At 43.8% G+C, this 21259-nt stretch overlaps 1 protein-coding gene across 2 annotated transcripts in view; it reads left to right on the plus strand.

The window, feature by feature from the left end:
- LOC126984782 (limbic system-associated membrane protein-like) overlaps nucleotides 1-19973 on the plus strand; it is a 146107-nt gene extending 126134 nt beyond the window's left edge. Inside the window, exons 6-7 of one of the 2 annotated variants that reach the window (XM_050838871.1) lie at nucleotides 12051-12223; nucleotides 16014-19973. In XM_050838871.1, coding sequence (XP_050694828.1) covers nucleotides 12051-12223; nucleotides 16014-16126 — 286 coding nt within the window. In that variant the 3' untranslated portion in view covers nucleotides 16127-19973. The remainder of the gene's footprint in view (nucleotides 1-12050; nucleotides 12224-16013) is intronic. The other variant, XM_050838878.1, reaches the window with a different exon arrangement.
- The last annotated feature ends 1286 nt before the right edge of the window (nucleotides 19974-21259 follow it).

Raw genomic sequence — 21259 nt, forward strand, 5'->3', positions numbered from 1 at the left:
CATAGGGACAAGAAGATGGGAAGTTTAGGATGGGAAAGGACTGAAAGAGACTCGGGATACGAGTAGGTGGAAGGCTTTAAGAGAGCCAAGGTGAATGTGACTCCTGGAAGCGACACGAAGCAAGAAACGGGACTGGGTGAAAGAGAACACGGAAGGGAAAGAAAAAGATTGTAGGCAAGGAGGAGTTTAAGAGCATTAGGAAGTGAGAAAGAGCGTCTAGGAGAGGTTTGAAGGGACTGAAACTGCAGGGATGTGGCTCAGAAACAGTCGAAAGAGGTCTGGGAAGGGGAAGACCAATTTAGCAAATGTAAACTATACACAGAGGGGAGCAATAACTTCAACTTACAAAGCGAATATAACTTTCGACCACAGGGATAGTATAAATTAGACAATGCGGGGTAAATCAAGAGCAGCTGTTTGCCTGAATGAACACAGCACACAGAGCAGCGATGATTTAGGCTCCTGCAGAACAAAAGTAAATCCAGGCAACATTCATACTGACAAATCCGCACCATAGTGATTGGATAAAGTTACATCCGTGCCACAATAATTATCTCCAAATGGGCAGAAAGAGCTACGAACTACGAGAGGTAACTAGTAACATCTCTAACGGTTAAATAAGCAATACTACAGGTAACACACAAAGAAACACAGGTAAGGGACAAGTAGATAAAAGGGCAACTTAAATGATAACAGGTAAATAAACTACACACAGATAATAAATAACAGTTCTAGGGGTAATTATCAAACCCGAGTAACACATTAGGAAGGAAAATATAAAGACAAAACGAAGAAATAAAAATAGCAGAGAAATTACAGACAACATGACCCCAATCAGAAATAATACCAGCTTCAGAGGTAACCAAAACACAGCAGGTAACACGAGAGGACCATAAATACAGGCAAGTCAGATATAAAAGGAAAGGAGCACAGATATGATTTCAAACAACTAGACTGCAATATTGACGTCAGCATCAGTTTATGTATCCAGGGGCCGCGACAGGCAGCTTCACATCGCTTTGAGTATTTCTTTCCAACCGTAATTGCAATTTTCCGCGTGGCAGCAACACATCCATCCACGCCGGACCTCCCCATCCACACGTGCGCCGCCATACAAATTATTCACATACTTGACCTTACCAGAGTGATCAACCGTTCCCTCCACCATCCACTATTCCATCCACCATGACTTACCTTTAACATTTGCTAAAGCTACAGTATTCACCTCACCTCTCCACCATCATACAAATTATACACATAGTACTTGACCTTACCAGAGCGATCAACCGTTCCCTCCACCATCAATTGTTCCTTCCACCATGACTTCCCTTTCACATGTGCTAAAGCTACTGTATACACCTCACCTTGCTTTCCACAGTTCTATCCACCGTTCTTTCCACTAACCTCCACCATCATACAAATTACTCACATACTTGATCTTATTTAAGCCACCCACCGCTCCCTCCACCATGACCTACCTACTTTACCTATCATTCTTACTTCCCTTCCTTAACTTTCCTTAGCCCCCTTAATTCCACAGTGCTAAATCCACCATTCTTACTTCCCTTCCTTAACTTTCCTTAACCTCCTTACTTCCACAGTGCTAAATCCACCACATCCACCACACCTTTCTAGCTATCCACTGTTCCATCCACTAACCTCTACTGTTCCACCTCATTCGCTATACTTATCCCTCAAACACACTTACTCAGTCTACAATAAAAGTCACCATATCATCCCTTCCACATGTTTAAATCCCCTATCTTTCCCTTCAATTCACCTCCCCAAGCTCTCTTCTACCATAGAACATTTTATTATCAATCTCCCATACACACACACACACACACACACACACACACACACACACACACACATATAACGCCCCGTCTTTCTCCACAAACATCTTGGACCCTTTGATCTCCCTTACAAGACGGACCTTTCCTCGCTCCGTCGTGCCGTATTAGCATTCCGTTTGTGCGAGGTGTGTGTTGACGCGACAAAAAGCCATTGATATGCATTAGCTCCTTTTCCTCGCCGAGAAGAAACAGAAACAAAGCGAGGAAAGCTATTGGAGGTTTTGCTCGTACGGCGAATAATACGTTTTCTTGCTATTTCCTCGTGGGTATCAATGTTTATTTTTATTATTGTTAGTATTATAATTTTTTATTACTATCATTATCATTGCTGATGTTGGTGTTGTCGTCGTTGCTATTGTTGTGGTTAAGATTATTTAGCTATTACCGTTACTATTTTTTTTTGTCTGCTAACACTATCCTAAACAAAAAAAAAGTAAATACAAAAATAAAATATAAAATTGGCTTTAATTAAATGGTAAGAGAATTAAACGTTTTCGCCTCTTACTAAGGTGTTAATTATCTTAGTTTATTTTTCATTCCAGGCGGGCTTTTACTGTTCACTTTTATTTTCCTAACGCTCGCGATTTTTCTCTTCCTCTTGCCCTCGACAGGTGGAAGAATGGAGACAGGAACACAATAAGCTGAGAAATGTAATCGAGAAAAATATTTTGAGTGGAGGTGGTGGTGGTGGTGATACTGGTGGTGGTGGTGGTGATGGTGTGGTAGTGATGGTGGTGAATGTGTGTCCACTTCATACTTCTTCATGCTTCATATGTGTTTGTTACTATGTTTGCGAGTGTGAATTCATGATAACAGATTAATGTGTTTGTGTGCGTGTGTGTGTGTGAAGGGGGGGGGGGGGGGGAACCGTGTGTGGGGGGTGCATGTGTATATGTATGTATGTATGTGTCTATGTATGCTTGTATGTATGTATGTATGTATGTGTGTGTGCAAAAATCGTAATATAAATGCTAATGTTGTATTGCGTGCTGAAGTTGTGAAAGGGAAAGTACATGTGCGTGTGGGGTCAGTGTGCGCGTATGTCCAAGAGTACACAATGAGACCACTGTGTGTGTGTGTGTGTGTGTGTGTGTGTGTGTGTGTGTGTGTGTGTGTGTGTGTGTGTGTGTGTGTGTGTGTGTGTGTGTGTGTGTGTGTGTGCGTGTGTGTGTGTGTGTGGTGAGAGTGATAGACTGTAATTAAGGGGAGTGTTACAATATGGCGGAGAGGGAGGAGAAAGAAAGGAAGAAAGGAAAGCAGGGAGGAGAGAGGAGGAGGAGAGAGGGAGGAAGGGGAGAGAGAGGGGAAGAAGGGAACGAATAAGGGGAGGAGAAAGAAAGGAAGAAAGGAAAGCAGGGAGAGGAGCGGCAGGAGGAGGAGGAGCAGGAGGGGGAGAGGGGAAGGATGGGGAGAGAGAGGGAGAAAGAAGGGGGAGAGAGAGAGGGAGAGAAGGGAACGAATAAGGGGGTGAGAAAGAAAGAAATAAAGGAAAGCAGAGGGAGGAGCGGCATGAGGAGGAGGAGGAGGAGGAGGAGAAGGAGGAGGAGGAGGAGGAAGAAAAGGGAACAGAGAAGGAAGGCAAAAAGGAGGAAGTAGAAGCAGTAGTTGAAACCAGGAAAAGAGAACCGCTTAGGGGAGGAGAGGGGAGGAGGGAGGGGAGGCAAACGTATTAGAACCATCAACAAGAAAATTCAACGGGTTCCCGGACACGATTCAACCCGATAAGCCGCTTTCTATACTCACTATCACGGCTTTAAACCCTTTACGGACCCCTGACGGTAACCATTCCGGACTTCAACCCATCCAATAACACCGCTTAAAATACTCTCATTTATCCACCAATCGCATTAAGGGGGGCAGAACACACCTTTATCTGATGTCGTGAGGGGAGCGCGAGGGGAGGGAACAACGATCATGGGGCTGAAGGGATGACTCACGAAGATAACACCTGAGCTACACCACGCAGGTTTGGGGGGAGGAAGGCGCTCAGGCGTGAAACCTTTTGACGCAGGTAACGGATCCGGGAAGCAAGTTAAAGGTATACGACAACGCGGCGCCCTTGTGTCCCGACGAGGCGGTTACAGGAAGAGCTGAACCAGAATAAGCTAGAGAACGAGAGACACGTGGCGAGAGGGCGGGATTCTCAGACGCTTCGTGCAGGCTCTCACATCAACTATTCCCAAAGGCCATAAAGGAGATCAATTGTTTACTAATGACCGTTCTTTTTAGGTTCCTGGTACAGAGGAAGGATCACACTACCGGCAAGGTCATTACCCCTGGAAGTGCGAAAAACTCATAAGAAACCCACGTATTTTCAAAGGCCAAAAAGGAGATTAGCAGTATTCTAATGAGTGTAGTTTTAAATCCTGGTACAGAAGAAGGATCAAACTACCAACAACGTCATTTAATTATCCCTGGAAGTGCCAAAAACTCTTATGAAAACCATGTATTTTCAAAGGCCAAAAAAGAGATCAACTGTATTTTAATGTGTCGTTTTAAATCGTGGTACAGAAGAAGGATCAGAATACCCCTGGAAATGCCTCAGACTACGAAAACCGTCCCAATTATGTGTGCGTAGGCGCCGAAACGTTTAAAAATATGGCCCTTAGTCTCTGGAAGTACAGGAGACGGCGGGTATTTCAAGATTTCAATGCTCTCAAAAAAAGGCTCATTACGGATACCAAAACAGCTTAACTCGGTGTCCTGACGTCATAGTGAATCGGTACAAGACGGAGGAAGATAGGAAAGTGAAAGTTATTAATACTCCCGAAGCTCACTGATATCAAAACAGCCAAACAGTGTATCCGTAAGTCCCAGTCAGTCCATACAAGCTGAAAGAAGACGGAAAGGTGCTCTCAAATTTCAATACTCTCAAAACCTCATTACTGATACCCAAACGACCAAATTTTGTTCCTTCGAGTCCCCATGAGTTGCTACAAGCCTGAAGAAGACGGGATGATTTCAATACCTTAAGCCTCATTACTAATATCCAAACAACCTAATTTTGTTCCCTCAAGTCCCGGGAAAAGGCGGGAAGGTGCTCCATGATCTCAACACCTAAAGCCTCATTACTGATATCCAAACGACCTAATTTTGTTCCCTCAAGTCCCCGGAAAAGGCGGGTAGGTGGTCCATGATCTCAATACTCTTACAGCTCGTTATGGTTATCCAAACGACCCAATTATCTGCTATCAAGTCCCAGTGAGTCTTTGCAAACAGCAGGTACTATTTATATATCTGTCTATTAACCTCTCTCTTGGCCACTCATCTCTACTCTCTTTCATAGGAGCAGCGTCTAGCGGACATTTTTTGTTGTTCTTTTATGTATTTTTTGCCGTTGAGATCCTTTCGTTACTGTAAAAATAATATCTATCTATAATGGGAGCGGGCATTTTTCTAGCTGTTTTGTTGCTGTTTTTTCCTTGGACTGTTATCCTTGCTGTAAAAAGATAAAAATACGGTAAAAAAGATAAAAATACTGCCTCATCAGGAACACACGGGGTCCAGAACAAGCTAAGTCAGAATGAAGGTAAAATAAAACGAGCGAGTCCTTGGAAGAATAAGAGGAGGAAAAGAGTTTCAATGTTTCAATAGCAAATAGTGGCGTAAGGTTCGGGTAAGAAACGGCACTTAGGAAGACTTACAGGGGGGGAGCACGCATAAACAAGACGCATTTCGTGATGGTGTGTGTGTGTGTGTGTGTGTGTGTGTGTGTGTGTGTGTGTGTGTGTGTGTGTGACCCAATGGAGGCATCGCGTGACTTCCCACCCCTCCTACCCACAGAGGGTGTCTGCACTTCCTCCTCCTCCTCCTCCTCTTCTTCTTCCTCTTCCTCGTCCTTTTTTTTCCTCTTACTCCTGCTCCTCCTTCTATTCCTTTGTTTCTTCATTCTCCTCCTCCCTCTCCATCTCCTCCTCTTTCTCTTCTTTTTCCCGTTCCTCTCCCTCTTCCTCCTCATTTTTCTTCATCTTCCTACTTTTCGTTCTTTCTTTTCCTTTCATTATTTTCTCTTTCTCTTTCTACCCTCTCTTTCCTCCTCCCCTTTTCCCGTCCGTTCATTCTCTCGCTTTTCAATCCTTTTCAACATTTTCTCCTCCCCCCTCTCCTTTTATCTTTTACATTCCTAATTGTCTTTTTTCTTACCTTTCTTCCTGGTCTCGTTCTCTGCCTTCTCCTCAGTTCCTTCTTTCTTCTATCACCTTTCAATTTCTTCCTCCTGGTCGTCCTCTTCCTTCTCTCTCTCATCCTCTCTTTTTCTCTATAATTTTCCTCCTCCTTGCTTTATTACTCTTTTTTCTCCTGCTGCTGTCCCTTCTCTTCGTATTCCTCCTCCTTCTATTCCCTTTCATTTTCCTCCTGGCCATCCTCTTCCTTGCCCTTCTCATCCTCTCATTTTTTTTCTATAATTTTCCTCCTCTTTCCTTTAATGCTCTTTTATCTACGGCTGCTGCTGCTCCTCCTCTTCCTCTTCCTCCTTCTCTTGTGAACCAACTAAAGGCTCCGAGCTACACTTTAATTGCTTTCTGTTGGGTTAAGGTCCTTTTAGGTGGAAACGGTCGCGGTGATTCTCGGCAGCAGGCTTCGGGCAGGGCGGAGTCGGGTCGGGAAGTGGCTGGCTGGCAGGAACCATTTAATTATTTGGGGGATTAGATTACATTACCGCCCCTGCTTCAAGGACTTACACGAGCAACTACTTCTTCGTCAGGAGATAATGCGAGATCACAGACGCGCGCCGCTCGAGTTTCACCGCCCTAATCCCACAAAGGCGAACACGGCAGCAAAAAAGTCGGCAAAAAATGTTAAACTCTTGATGAGCGCGCAGAGGAGCTCCAGTTAAGTTCCTGATTACACTCCCGAAGGCCTCAAACATAGCGTCCACTGCCCCTCGCGCTGCTAACGGCCATCGCAATCTTAAGAAGCGACAGCGGGCAAAGAAACATACGAAAGACTTTAACACAGAATAAAAGGATAAGGAATAATCAGACAGGTACTCACGCAAGGCTCACAAACTTTTCAGGACTGTTCGGGATGAAAAAGTTTCCTGATTAACCATCGCCGCGAGTTATGCCTCGATACAACGTGTTTGAAGGCGAAGATTACGGTTCTCTCAGGTTGGCAATTGTCCGTGAGGTGACGAAGCACGCAGGTCAGACCATTGCAAAGGTAGTGGTGTGGTGTTAGCCATTCCAGCAGCACCGGATTTAACGTTCTTCAGGTATATAAGTTCCTTCACATATCTTTAATTCGGATTTAACGTTCTTCAGGTATATAAGTTCCTTCACATATCTTTAATTCGGATTTAACGTTCTTCAGGTATGTAAGCTCCTTCACATATCTTTAACTCACTTTATTTATGCTTATACTCCCTAATTTATTTTCTTACTCCCTCATCCCCAACCCTTTTCTTTATATCTAACCTACTTCATTTCTGTCTGGCCTCATTCATTTACCCTTAACCTTTATTTATGCTGACACTCATTAATTTATTTTTTAACAACATTTATTTATCATTAATCTCCTTTATTTACGTCTGCCCATTTCAATTATATCCAACCTTCATGCACTCCTAACCTCCTTTATTCATGCTTAACGTCCCCCACGTATCCTGAACCCTTCATTTAAGCTTATTCTCCTACATTTATGCTTAACTGCTCTCATTTATGTTTAGCCCCTTTCACCTGCCCTTAATCTCTTTAATTCATGCTTGACCTCCTAGATTTATGAGTACCCTCCATCAATTATGCTTAACTTATTTCATATATTAATAATCTCCTTCGTATATGTTTAACTACCTTCATTTATGTTTAACCTCCTCTTCCCATAAGCATCGCCCCACTCTTTGACTAAACTCCCCTAACAACATTATTTCTTCTTCCAAAAGCAAAATATATCTATCTGGAGAACTGAGTGACGCTGACATTTTTCTGAGTCTTCAACGCGACGGAAGATGTAATTTAGGATTGAGTTTTCCAGGTGTCGAAGTGGAGGTGATGCGGCCGGGCAGGTGCGTGGCGTGGCGTGTTAGGCAGGGTGGATCACGCTGACATCTTTCTGACTAACTCATCCCACTAACGGCACGACCAAGGGGAATGACGTGAGGGGAAGCACGCATGGGGGTGAGGTGGTGGTGGTAGGGAGGTGTGGGTAGTAGTGGTGGTGGTGACCTGTTCCCTCGTACCCTTCCCTTCCCCCCGACAAAAAGACAAGGATATCAGGAGACTACAAGAGGTTAACCTGTCCTCAACCCTACCTCTCAAAGTCAAGATAAACAAGGATACATAAAGACATCAAGAGAATACAAGAGGTCCCTCCTTCCCTTCACACTTTCTTCCCATCTTCCATCACACACGCAAGATTGTACAAGGATATCAGAAGACTACTAGAGCTCAGCCTGTCCCTTCACACCCTTCCCTTCCTCCTTCATTCAACACACAGGAAGATATACAAGGATACCCGGAGACTTAAAGAGGTCATCCTATCCTATTCAAGTTCCTTCCTTACTCCACATTCCCCCTCTCCCACACAAGGACTACAAAAGGACTACAAAAAGTCAACCTGTCCCTTCACACTCTTCCTTTTCCTTCCCGCTTAATTAAGGATTCACAAGGATATACAAAAGCAGCAAGAGGTCAGCCAGCATACACATAACTGCTCATGAGAACCAGCTATATGCCTTCTGTCGTCACTTTCCATGAATCTAAATAACCTCCATTTAAAACTTTCAATAATCTTACATTAACAACTCGTCAGGACAAGTGTAAAAGATCACAAAACGCCCAAACGTCAAATAGGGAGCCTAAGACTAATTCATTTACAGGTGAGCGAAGGAAATCTATCTCACACCTTTTTAATGAATTTGTACGCGCATTTTCAACAAGTTTCGTAGGGGCAGCAAATTTTCTGCAAAGAGTAAGTGAAATATGTCAAATATAAACTAAACTTCATCCTGATAATATTTCAATCATATATTTCAGCTCAATCTGTTACAGCCGTTGTCCTCATTATGAATACCCGTAAAAAGGGTGCACAAGAACTGGCAAAGATCCTTTCTGTCGCTCCGTTTCCTCCTTATACTCTTTGGAGCCAAATTCGATCCATATCCCTTGGCCTTTTCCTCTGCCTCCATTATTTATATCGCTCTGACTCGCGGGTTATCGTAATCTTGTCTTGCCTTGACCTCTCCCCCTTTTTCATGGAGTAGCGAGTCACGGGCTATTGTACCTTTGCCTTGGCCTTGTCCTGTCTGCCGTCATAAAACATGCATACCTACACCTGGCCGCGGCGGCGAGAAGAACCTCTGAGTCGGCGGCGGCAGCGGCAGCGGAGGGGAATCGATGGCACGGGAACTTAGCTGAGCGGCGGCGGCGGGCAGGACGGGCGAGGTAATCAAAGAGGTGGCGGTCCCGACGGTGTTTTGCCGCACTGCGCACGACCCGGACGACCCAGCGGAAGATTACGACCTCTGGGACACAGCCTGAAGCCCGCCTGTTCCCGTCAAGCCCTCGTCAAGTAGAGAGTGAGGTAGAAAAAGAAAGAGAGAGGGAGGGGAAGGAAGGGGAGAGATACAATGCCTGGAAAACATCGGTCGTGACAGGTAGAAAGAGGGGAAGAGGGAGGGAGAGGGAGAGGGAGAGGGAGAGGGAGAGAGAGGGAGAGGGAGAGAAATGGTGCCTGAGAGAATATGGGGGAGGAAGAGAGAAGGAAAGAAAGACAAGGATAAAGGTAAGAGAAAGACTGGTGAAGGGAGGGGGAGCAAATTGGTACCTGGAAAAACATGGGTAAAGGAGGGAGAGAGAAAAAAGAAAGGAGGCAGCGGAATGGGGAAAGGAATAAGAACAAAGAAAAGAATGGGGAGGGGAGAAAGAGATAGAAGGAGAGGGAAAGAGAGAAATAAAGACATGAAAGAGTACCTGGAAAAGAAGAAGAAAAGGATGGAGTGGGAAGGAAAGAAGAAAAGAGGGAGAGATAAGAAGCCCACGTGCACCTGATGGGGTCGTGAGGGCCGGAAAGAGGGAGAAGAGAAAGGGAGAGTGAGAGTGAGGGAAAAAATGTTACCTGGGAAAACGTGATGAGGCGGCAGGTAACGTGAGGGAAAAAATGGAGGAAAAAAGAGGAAAAAAGCAAAAGAGGGAAAAAGAGGAGGAGGAGGAAACTGAGTGAAACATAGAGATAAAGAGAGATAGAGATGGAGAGAGAATGGGGGAGAGCAAAATAGAGAGGAGGAAGAGGAAACCGAGATAAACATAAAAGAGACAGAGACAGAGAGGGAAGGAAAAAGAGAGATAAAGAGGAGGAGGAAGAAACTGAGTGAAAGGTAAAAGAAAGACGTAGAGAGATGAAGATGGAGAGAAGAGAGGAAAATAAAAGAAAGAGGAGGAAGAGGAAACTAAGTGAGACATTAAATAAAGAAAGAAGGAAAGGGAGGAAAAAGATGTCTGGGAAAATGTGATTCGCCGGAAGGTAACGAGAGGAAGAAAAAAGAAGGAAGGAAAATAGAAAAAGAAAAAGAGGGAAGGAGGAAATGATGAGTGAAACATGGAGATAAAAAATGAGAGAGAAAATAAGGGGTTAGTAGGGGAGGAGAAAGAGGGAGAGGGAGAGAAAAGCTGTCTGGGAAAACGCTGGGACTCGACAGGTAAGGGGCAAACACTGTGTACAGGTGTTACATTAATTATGGCGGCAGGTAGACGACAACGGACGGGGGAAATGGGTAGAGGAAAAGTTGATAAAAAAAGGGCAGAGAGGATGTTGATAAAAGTGAAAGAGGAAGTGCTCGAACAAAGGGGGAAGGAGACCGTTGACAAAGAGCATTTGGAAGGTTGATATAAGGACAAAAAGAGTTAAGACTAAGGACAGATAATAAAGGTTGATAAAAGGGTAGGAGGAAAGCTAATAAAGGGGAAAAGAAAGCAAATAAAGGGGAAGAGAACGTAAATTAAGGGGAAAAGAACGTAAATAAATGGGAAGAACGTAAATTAAGGGGAAAAGAATGTAAATAAATGGGAAAAACGAAAATAAAGGGGAGGAGAACGTAAATAAAGGGGAAAAGAACGTAAATTAAGGGGAAAAGAAAGTAAATAAGGGGAAGAGAACGTAAATAAATGGGAAGAGAACGTTAATAGAAAGGGAACGTTGATACAAAAGGAAATAAAATGCTGCAAAAAACAAAGTACATAAAATTTCAAGACAAGAAACTCAAGTAAAAGAACAACAGTAAAAATAAATAGTAAAAGTAAAATAGTAGAAGTAAAATATAGTATAGACATTACATAATCTTGGTCAATAGTCGGTGTCAATTCATTCAACAGAGATTTTTTTTCCTTTCCTCTTTCTATTTGACTTCTTTCCTCTCGGCGAGCTGGTGAGGATCAGCGTCATCCCTTCCCCTCCGTTAAAGAGAAGGACCCGAAGCAGTGTTAAAGTTAGATCTCCCAGTCCCTCGAAGATAAAACACCGCGTTAGCCAGCCTCTCAGAAGGTTACTTTCGAACGGCTAACACAAACAATACACATCAACAAATACACAGAACATCCACAAGTCCACAAACACATCCCTGAGCTTTGTGTGTATGGGACTTCACGTTTGTTCCCTCTCAAAGGCTCACTTTCTTGCCGCTCGGGTGGGTAGGGCAAACATATAAGACTTCACTGTTACACAAGGGAATGTTTACAAATACAAAGACGTATCCTTGGTTTATTTAAGGTTCGGGTTACTTTGCATTTACAGCTCCTTTAGGAAATTTAATGAAGAACACAACAAAATGATTATTCAAACATGCTACCATCCATAATCTTCATAAATACACATATATGCAAACACATCATGAAATACTCACTCTAACACTTCACAGAACTTCTAAACTAACCGGTGCCATATCAACCCACTGGCAGGTACCACAACGAAGAGGTATAACAGACTTTTACCTCATAACCCCGAGCCAAATTAACCAGGACTATCTTACCAAAATCACCCCGTACGTTCTTTAACTATAAATACTTTCTAAACTTACTAGTCCCATTTCAATCCACTAACAGATACTACAAGAACGAGATACAACAGACCTATACCCCATAATTACAACTAAATTAACCTCTGACTATCCTTTACCCCCTCAAAGATAGCATACCCACTTAAACTTGTCCTACACCATCCAGCACTACTAAACTAACCCGTACCGTTCCTCCCCCCCGCCAGGTACCACAACGGGGAGGTGGTGCACTACTCCGGCAAGAACGACGTGGCGGTGCACACGGCGGAGGGCACGTCGCGCCTCGGGGTGGCGGACGTGGGCCCCGAGCACTCTGGGAACTACACCTGCGTGCCCGAGAACGCCGCCCCCGCCACCGTCACCGTCTACGTGCTCAGAGGTAAGGATTGAGTGGTGGTGGTGGCGGTGGGGATGATGATGATGATGATGAGGAGGAGGAGGAGGAGGAAGAGGAGGAGAAAAGAAAGAATGAAAGAAAGAATGAAAGAAAGAAGGTGAGAGAGAGAGAGAGAGAGAGAGAGAGAGAGCGGGGCGGGAAGGGAGGGGAAGGAAAAAGTGGAACAACTCATTTGAGAGAAAATTTGATTGATGGAGATTGGAAAAGCCGGGAGGAGTGCGGAAGGAAAAAAAAAAAGGAAAAGTTCAGATCAAAAGATTATAATTCTTCAATAGGTCATTATGAGTCGAATAAATTTTTGTCTCCTTGGAGCATCTCACCTTTTATGAATTCCCCTCCCTCCTTTTTTCTTAATCAGTCCTCACCTATTTTTTACATTTTTTTTTCAGTTTTTGCAATACTATGTCATCGCTTTCATATTTTTTTCTTTCTATCTACATTAATCATTTTCTTTCTTTCCGTTTCATATTTTTCTACAGTAGTCATTTTTTTTTCTTTCCGTAATTGATTTCTTCATTAATTTATACCGTCAGCTTTATCGTTTGCATGTCTATTATTTTTCGTTAAGGGTTTTTTTTCAGCTTTTTAACTTTTGTTTCACCCTAAAATCTACCCTAGTGTCGCTGCTTCTTTTCCTTTATTAACAATCAACAATATAATTCACTCCATTTCTCATTTTTACCTTCGTGCCTTTTCGGTTTTATAATTCACTTGTCAGCTTTTTAGTGATGTATTTCTCCTTTTTTACCTAATTAATTTTGTCCTAATTTGTATTTTTTCCCGTGCAACATTTCCTTGAACTCACATTAATCAACTTCTTTCATGTATTATTTCCACATTCCTTTTTCTCTTCGGCTTCATCATCTGCTAGTCAGATGTTTTGAATAGATTTTTTCTTTCTTTTTTTTTAAATACTTTTTTAATTGCATCTCATTTTGCATATTTCTCGTCGTCTATTTTTCACTTCTTCGATTCAAATTCATTTACGCTCAATGTACTCTTTTCAGTTAATTGCTTTGATCTTGCTCTTACCCTTCTTTTGTTCGTTAATGTGCTCTATATTATTTTAATTAAATACTCTCGTTAACTTTTTTTTTTCTTTTTCCTCCCTATTGTTCTTTTATTGTCGTTACTAGGGGCATTTTTTCTCTCTCCCTCTCTCCCTCTCCCCCTCTCCCTCTCCCTCTCTCTCTCTCTCTCTCTCTCCCGACATAATAGCAATTCGTTCTTCTAAGGCTTTTCAACTTATTTCACATGTCGATAAGTTTTATATTTCTTCTCCATTTAAAATTTCTCCTTCATTCTTCTTTTATTCTTCATTCAATTTTCTTGTGTAAATACATCCTCCTTGCTGTCTTCTTTCTCCTTGCTCTCATCCATCTTCTTTTTCTCCCCTTCCTCTTATTCTTTTACATTCTCTTCGTATTCTTTCCGCCTCCATTCTCCTCCACTTCTTACTCCCATCCATCTCTTTCGATTCCTTTCACATTTTGCTTTTTCTCTCACATTCTTTTCCCTTCTTAATTTGTCCTCCTTTTCCTGGCAGTATAATTACTAGGGTTGTCTGCTTCTTCTCTTTCATGTTCCTTTTTCTTTCTCCTTCGCTTCGTTTCTTCCGCTTTATAGATGGTTTCCTTTTCCTATGTATTCGCCTCTTTTGAATAGTCTTCCCTTTCTTGTTTTATGTTACACCTTTTTCTTGTTGCAAAATTTAATAACCTCCGCAATCTTTTTATCGTCACCCCGTTTCTGTTTTCGTCTTTTTGAAATTCATCTCATTTTTCTCTTCGTTTTTCATTTTCCTCGTCTGTATTTTTTTCTTTCGATCTCCTCTTCGCATTTTTTCATTCGTGTTCCTTTTTTCTCTTCCTATACCCTCCTCTCTCGTTTCTCTCCTTTACCTTTTTTTTCCGTCACTTTTTTATCTAAACATTTTTCAATCATTCTTCACGGACACTTTTCTTCTCAATCGCTTGCTCTCATCATTTCCATTATCGTTCCAGTTATAGCAGCCATTCTCCTCTTCTTTCTCAATTTTCAGTAATTTATTTTTCTCCCTCACAGCACTCGCTCCTGCATTTCTTGTTCTGTGTTTTCTTCCTCTTCACATCCAATTTTAAAACATTTTTCGCATCCCGTCCTTATTTTTTTTCCTTTTTCTTCATTCTGCCTTCACTTTTTCCTCGCCATTTTTCTTCACCTCCTTCTTCTTTCTATTCGCATCCTTAAATCTTTATTGCTTTTCTCTCCTTTTACATTGTTTTCTATAGTTCACTTCCCTGTTATTCGTTTCCTTTCTCTTTTAATTTTAAATATCCCCTTTGAAGACTTCATTTTTACCTTTTTCTTCTTGTAGTATATTCTGAGTTTTCTTCTTAGTTTATTTTCTTCTTTTTATTCTTCCTTGTTCATCTTCTATTCTTTTCGACTTCCGTATATATTTTACCTCTTACACAGCCTCCTCTAATTATCTTCCTCCTCCTTCTCCTAGTTTTTTTCTCCATTCGCTTCTTCCTTTTGAGCATCGACCTCGCATCCTTTTTTTTATTATTTCCTTCTTCCTTGTTCACCTTCTGATCCTACACATCACAATCTTTCCTTCCTCGGCACGTATTTTTCCTCTTCTTACACATCCTTCTCTAATTTTCCTCCTCCTCCCTCTAAGTTTTTCTCCTATTCGCCTCTTCCTTTTGAGCATCGACCTCGCGTCCATTTTATTCTTTCCTTCTTCCTTGTTCGCATGCTTCTCTCCTTCGGAACATGTTTTTCTTCTTCTTACATATCCTTCTCTAATTATCCTCCTCCTCCTACTCCTAAGTTTCTCTCCTATTTGCCTCCTCCTTTTGAGCCTCTTCTTCGCATCCTTTTCCCCTCTTCGCCGTCGACCTTTCCCGCTCGTCCCAGTCTTTCTCCCCACACAATGGTCTGCCGGGGTCCTGTGGTCACTTTATTATGGTTACCAGCTGGCTTGTTGATGGCCTCCGGGCGTGACTAGGGCAGAGTTGCGACATCCTTCCGCCTTCTGGTGTCCCGCGGTGTGTCCAGCTCCTATTTTCCTGCCACTGTATTGTCAGCTGCTCCTTGTTCTGCCTCGTTGGTTGTCCGGCTCCTTTCCCCGCCTCCTGCTCTCGCCTCCTGCCCGGCATATGTTTGTGTTGTCCCCACTCTCTCGATGTGTGTGTATGTATGTGTGGGAAGAGGGAGGGAGGGCTTGGGGTTCTCTGTGTGTGTGTGTGTGTGTGTGTGTGTGTGTGTGTGTGTGTGTGTGTGTGTGTGTGTGGAGTTGGTGGGGATATTTGTATGTGTGTGTGTGTGTGTGTGTGTGTGTGTGTGTGTGTTTCTGAGTGGTGACGTCTTGTCGGCGCCTCTGAATGTATCTATTCTTTAACGTAAGGCCTTGTACGTATGTGTATGTATGTCGGTGTGAGCAGGCTACTGCAACATAAATATCAAATAATAATAATAATATACGTCTGGTACTACTACTAATGCTTCTAATGCTACTAATGCTACTACTTATCCTAACACAAACACTCTCGAAGATTAATGTACCTCATACAAACGTTGATGGTTTCTACTCCTGCATCAATATTTTATCGCTGTGATTTCTGCTCTCGGTACACACATACAGCTCCCTTTTTTCTTTGCCTCCTTTCAGACTTATCATAATTCCTACTCGTTCCTAAATGTCCCCGTCCTTCTTTCGCTCCTTATCTCACTTTCCTGTTTACAAGCGTCCCTCTTTCAATGCCTTCTTCCTCCTCCCCTCCAGCAGGCGAGCACCCCGCGGCCATGCAGAGAGGCGAGAGCTCCACCGCCGTGCCTCGCGTCTCCTTCCTCATCCTCCTCGCCGTCTGCTCCATCCTCATCGTCCTCGCCAGATGATGAGGTTCGCGGACACCCCACAGCAAAGACACGAACGACGACGACAACACCAGCTCCACGGCCTGAGCATGAGGGTCACTTTCTCTGTGTCTGTCCGTCTGTTTGGTCTGTTTGCCTGTCATGAAGTGGACAAACAGGCGCCCCACAGTAACTCGGGGAGGCGGCCGGCGCCGGGGTGGGTGGGCGAGGGCTGGCGGGAGTTTGTTTGGCAAGACTTGTGTGTGTGTGTGTGTGTGTGTGTGTGTGTGTGTGTGTGTGTGTGTGTGTGTGTCCATGGAGACTTCGGCGGGCCAACAGGCTGACTCATGTCCAGGCTATTCGCGTTATTGTGTGGCGGGATGACTCATTCCGAGGCTTCATATACCAAGATGGCAGACGGCCTGACTTATTGCCGGCACAAATGACGACTGTTGTTTGGTATTGTTGGTGGTCTTGTGACCTGCCTGATTGGATGGCTGACTGACTGGTGGGTATGGTTAACTGACTGAGTGGGTGGATGGACATAAAGACTGATTAATTAACGGTATGTGTGGTTAGTAGGGTGGTTTAGCAGATGGATGGTTGGCTGCCTGGTTGATGAACTATCTGGCAGGCTTGGTAGAGAAGGGGATGGACGGGGTAATGGATGGCTGTTTTATTAGATGGCTTACTCCTAGCACGGACGAATGGACAGTGCTTTAGTTGTACGGCGAGTTGGTGGACTGGTCGGCCGGCTGACTGGCGCGCTGACAAACTGGCCCTGTCATGAGTTGGCCGGCGGAACGAAAGAACATTTAGTGTTGAACCCGGATGGGCCGCGCGGGAGGCCTTACCGACGGGCACGCAGATGAATGAACAGCGGCGGGACGGTCGATGAAGCACTACGCCTGCGTGTTAAAATTAATTAATCAGTGAGTGAATACACGGCGCCAGGCAGACACGCAGCACGCACGGTCATCAATCAGCGTGACTCGAGTCTTTAGAAAAGCGTACGGCGCCCGAACGTTCAATATCCTACAGCGCTTAGCCACGGAAGTCACCCATAACACCAGACAATAAACCGCACGGAGCCATGACGCCTAATCCGTACCCAAGTCAACCATGTCAATCCTCCAACAACAGCTCCGGAATGCCTCAGAATCAGACAGAAAACCGGAGGGAGCCCAAACGTCCGATGTCCTACAGTCAGATGCGAGTTTCCTTCATAACAGCGCTGGAACAGAAGTCAAGATTCGGAGTTAGAAACGCAAGACAGTCCAAACTTCCATACTCTACACCAGCCACATGTGAGTCCTTCCGAACGACGCTATAATGGGGAAGGTTCACTAGTTTGTACGCAGCTTTCCAATAAGTATTCATATCAAGAAAAAACACTCTGAAAAACCTTACTGAGATATTAACGGAAAATCTTGCCAAAATAAACACATTTTTTTTTATATATGGTCTAGTTTATTTATACTTCAACATACATTTTAGGATACACTTTTTTTTGGACTGACTGCAAATTGGAAGGATACGAAAAGCCAGCTCAAAATATCCCGTTTCTCAAAGTCAGGGAGAGGGAGAACGTGATTTCCAGGGAGCGAAGTTACAATTGGACAGCGTGGGTGGCGGGCGCGGCGGCTGCACCAATTAAAGGCGCCACATTCTCCCAGGTGCTTGTCATCCTGCCAATCAGCGGCCGCCACGTCATGCAATTAGTGTGGCCGCAAGTGAGGTGATTGGTCAGGCCAGTCAGGGTGCCACTCAAGGTCTGGACACGGGCGTCAAAGGGCTCCTCAAAATGAATTAATTATCCCACGACGAGGAAAGACGAGCAGGCGAACGCAAAAACAGACAGACAAATAGCTAGACGGACAACCAGAGAGACAGGAAAATGACAAACGCTCGAATACTCAGACGCAACGACGTAAAATCCTTCAAACAGAGGCGGACACAAAAAATAAATAAAAAAACATCAACAATATCCTTGAAGATAAATGAGACAATTGAAGGATCCCTCCCCACACATACACGCCCCCTTACATACAATTCCGCCCCCCTGACCCCACACACACGCCCACACACACACACACACACACACACACACACACACACACACACACACACACACACACACACACACACTCCCAAATGCACACACTCACGCCCACACATACTTTCAACACTGCCTCGCCTCGCCTCCTCGCAAAACGTTAAGCCATAAATTCTGTAATGAAGACCGGGACGTAAGCGCGAGAGACTTTCCCCAAAAAAATTCAAGACACGCCGCGGAGAGCGATCCATCCACCATCGTCTCGAGAATGCGAAAGAAAACTCATAAATTTTACACCAGAATTAATGCTTTCCGAGAGTATCCTACCGAAGAGAGAGAGAGAGAGAGAGAGAGAGAGAGAGAGAGAGAGAGAGAGAGAGAGAGAGAGAGAGAGAGAGAGAGAGAGAGAGAGAGAGAGAGAGAAACATACAGACAGACAGGCAGAGTGCATGTGTGAAGCGGTCGGTCACTCAGACAAATTAACAAACACACAGACAGGAAGACAGACAGATAGACAGACCCAGAGCACACGTACACACATACAAACACACACACCCATACCTCCCCCCCACACACAGTTACCAATACCAAAGAGGGAGACAAAGAGAAGAATGGAAGAGAGGAAGGATAAAGAGAGACAGAGAAGAATGGAGGAGAGAAAGAATATAAATAGACAAAGAGGAAGAGAGAGAAGGAGGAGGGAGAAAACCAGACAGACACAGCATCAAACTTTCGTCCCTTGAGATTATGAAGAGGAAAGAGGAAAAAGAAGAGGACGAAAAAGAGGAAGAAGAGGAGGAAGAAGACGCCTCGTGCTGTACCGTATAACCCAGTCCGTCAAAAACATTATAAAAAAAAACACTGAACTCTTTTGAATATATAGAAAAAAAACTTGTAAATATTTCCGCCACGACGATGAGAGTAAAAGGTTCCGATTCCTTTCGCTGTCGTCAGGTTCACTTCGTCGTGGGCTTGGTCTGGGCACCACCGATCGACCGTTTCTCGTATATATGATCCGTATTCATGTACACGTTCCGGGTCGTGCAGTGGTGAGTCCTGCGGGGAGGCATGACTGTTTGATGTTCCGCTTGCCGTGTCGTGAAGCCTCGAAACTGTTTCAAAACCCTGCTTCACTGGTCCAAAGGTGATGAAGCAAACTTATCATCAAGAGAAGCCATTTTTTTAAACTTTGAGGTGGCTCGTATCTTCTTCTCTACAATGTTCCACGGAGATAAGATAAAAAAAAAGTTGTATATAGTCTGAAACTGCATTTTATACTCTGTACAAGGCAAGGCCGTGGCGCGAGTCTGTGTGTGTGTGTGCGTGTGTGTGTTTACTCATCAATTCTATGTTTTTATGGAGGAAGGGAATAAAAGGGAATATATAAAACCTACAATCAACCCTCCTAACAACAGGCGGCCGAGTGTATATACGGTAGGGAGAATATTACTCTGTGTTTTTATATAGCCTAGAGTGTATGTCACGTTTTCATTTTCGGATTTTTCATTTTTCATTTTTCAAAACCACTAACTTTTATATTCCATCACGTCACCACCGTTTTCTTTCCCCCGCCTCACCCCGACCCTTCCACCGCCTCTTCGTTACACCCACGCTTACCCAACGTTTCCATCCCACCTTCACGGCTTTACTGGGTTTGACTGCATTAATTTATCGACTTCGTAGGTAAAGGTATACAATTAAGGCGATAAGGTGGTATATGATTAGTGTTCTCAGCTAACCCCCCAAAAGACTGCTGTTTCGTAGCTCTAAGACAAATATTAGTGTGTTATTTGTCTATGTGATCAATCAATGGAATAAAATGTATTTTTAGAACATTACACTTTCATTTCAAGCCTCAGAGAAACTGCAACATAACACTAACAAAACACTAAAGCTCTTGGTGAACTAAAAACTGTGTATACAAATGGCATGTGCTCCTTACAATATCCCTCTCTGTAATTGATTCTTAGATGCATTTTTTTAATAATACACCATGTTTTCAAGCCTCAAAGGAACTGCAACGTAACACTAACAGAATACTACAGCTCTTGGTAAATTGAAGACTGTGAATACAAACGCAATGAGGTTCTTTACTTTCATCTTCTGCGTAGCTGCATCAAAGGCCAGAGGTAAGGACCCAATACAGAGGGAATGACAGAGAGAGAGTAAGGAACTGCACACACACACGCTGCAGTGCTAATACATATTGCAGTAAACCAATATTTACAGACAGACTGGCTCTTCTTTACCGACTCGCTGACTTTGATTTTCAACCTTACTGTCTGTGTGGTTAGTCAACGAAATCAAACAGCATACTACTAATATATTGAAAGATTATTAAAACACACAAGCTCGAGGAGAAAGTGTTAGCAATCCATGAGGGAATCAGAGGTGTATGAAGAGCAACAACCAATGCACCTGAGTGAGAAGAGGGTACACACACACCTATTTGGGGTAAAGGAAGATCAGGGGTCATATTCTCAAACCCTATCGGCTCTCCCATCAAATATTTCCAAAGGACACAGAGGAGATGAGTCAGGCTCTTTTCGCTTTTCATAGTGTAGAAGCCTTGTCGAACTATCACCTGCGGAAATACCCACAACAACCTCTACGAAGCCTTGTCAAATGTGGGTGTGTAAGCCCCGAAATGTTGGAGAATATGGGCCCGGGATTATTAAAGCCACACAACAAAGCACCTGAGAGGGAAGAGGGTACGCACAACTATTAGAGGGAAGGAAAGATCAGGATTATTAAAGCCACATAGCAAAGCACAGCAACGAGATGGGCTGAAGTAGTACGTGGGAGTAGAATATAAGAACCCACAACCAGAGCACCAGAGAGAGAAAAGGGTAGGAACAACTATTAGATGTAAGGAAAGATCTGGATTATTAAACCCACACACAACAAAGCACCACAGCAGCGAGAAAGGCGTCAATAGTGCGTACTTTCTGAGGCGGCGGAGGGCCATGATTAACGACGCAGCACACCGAGTCATCTTGCCGAGAGGGAGGGGCGTCAACACTCTTTGAGCTCGCGAAGGAGGATCAAGATTACTAACGAAGCCCCAAACCAAAAGCAGCGACACGAAAGAGGCCTCAGCACAACTTTTCCAGCCGGCG

Source organism: Eriocheir sinensis, chromosome 5, assembly GCF_024679095.1.
Source record: "Eriocheir sinensis breed Jianghai 21 chromosome 5, ASM2467909v1, whole genome shotgun sequence".
Classification (NCBI taxonomy): domain Eukaryota; kingdom Metazoa; phylum Arthropoda; class Malacostraca; order Decapoda; family Varunidae; genus Eriocheir; species Eriocheir sinensis.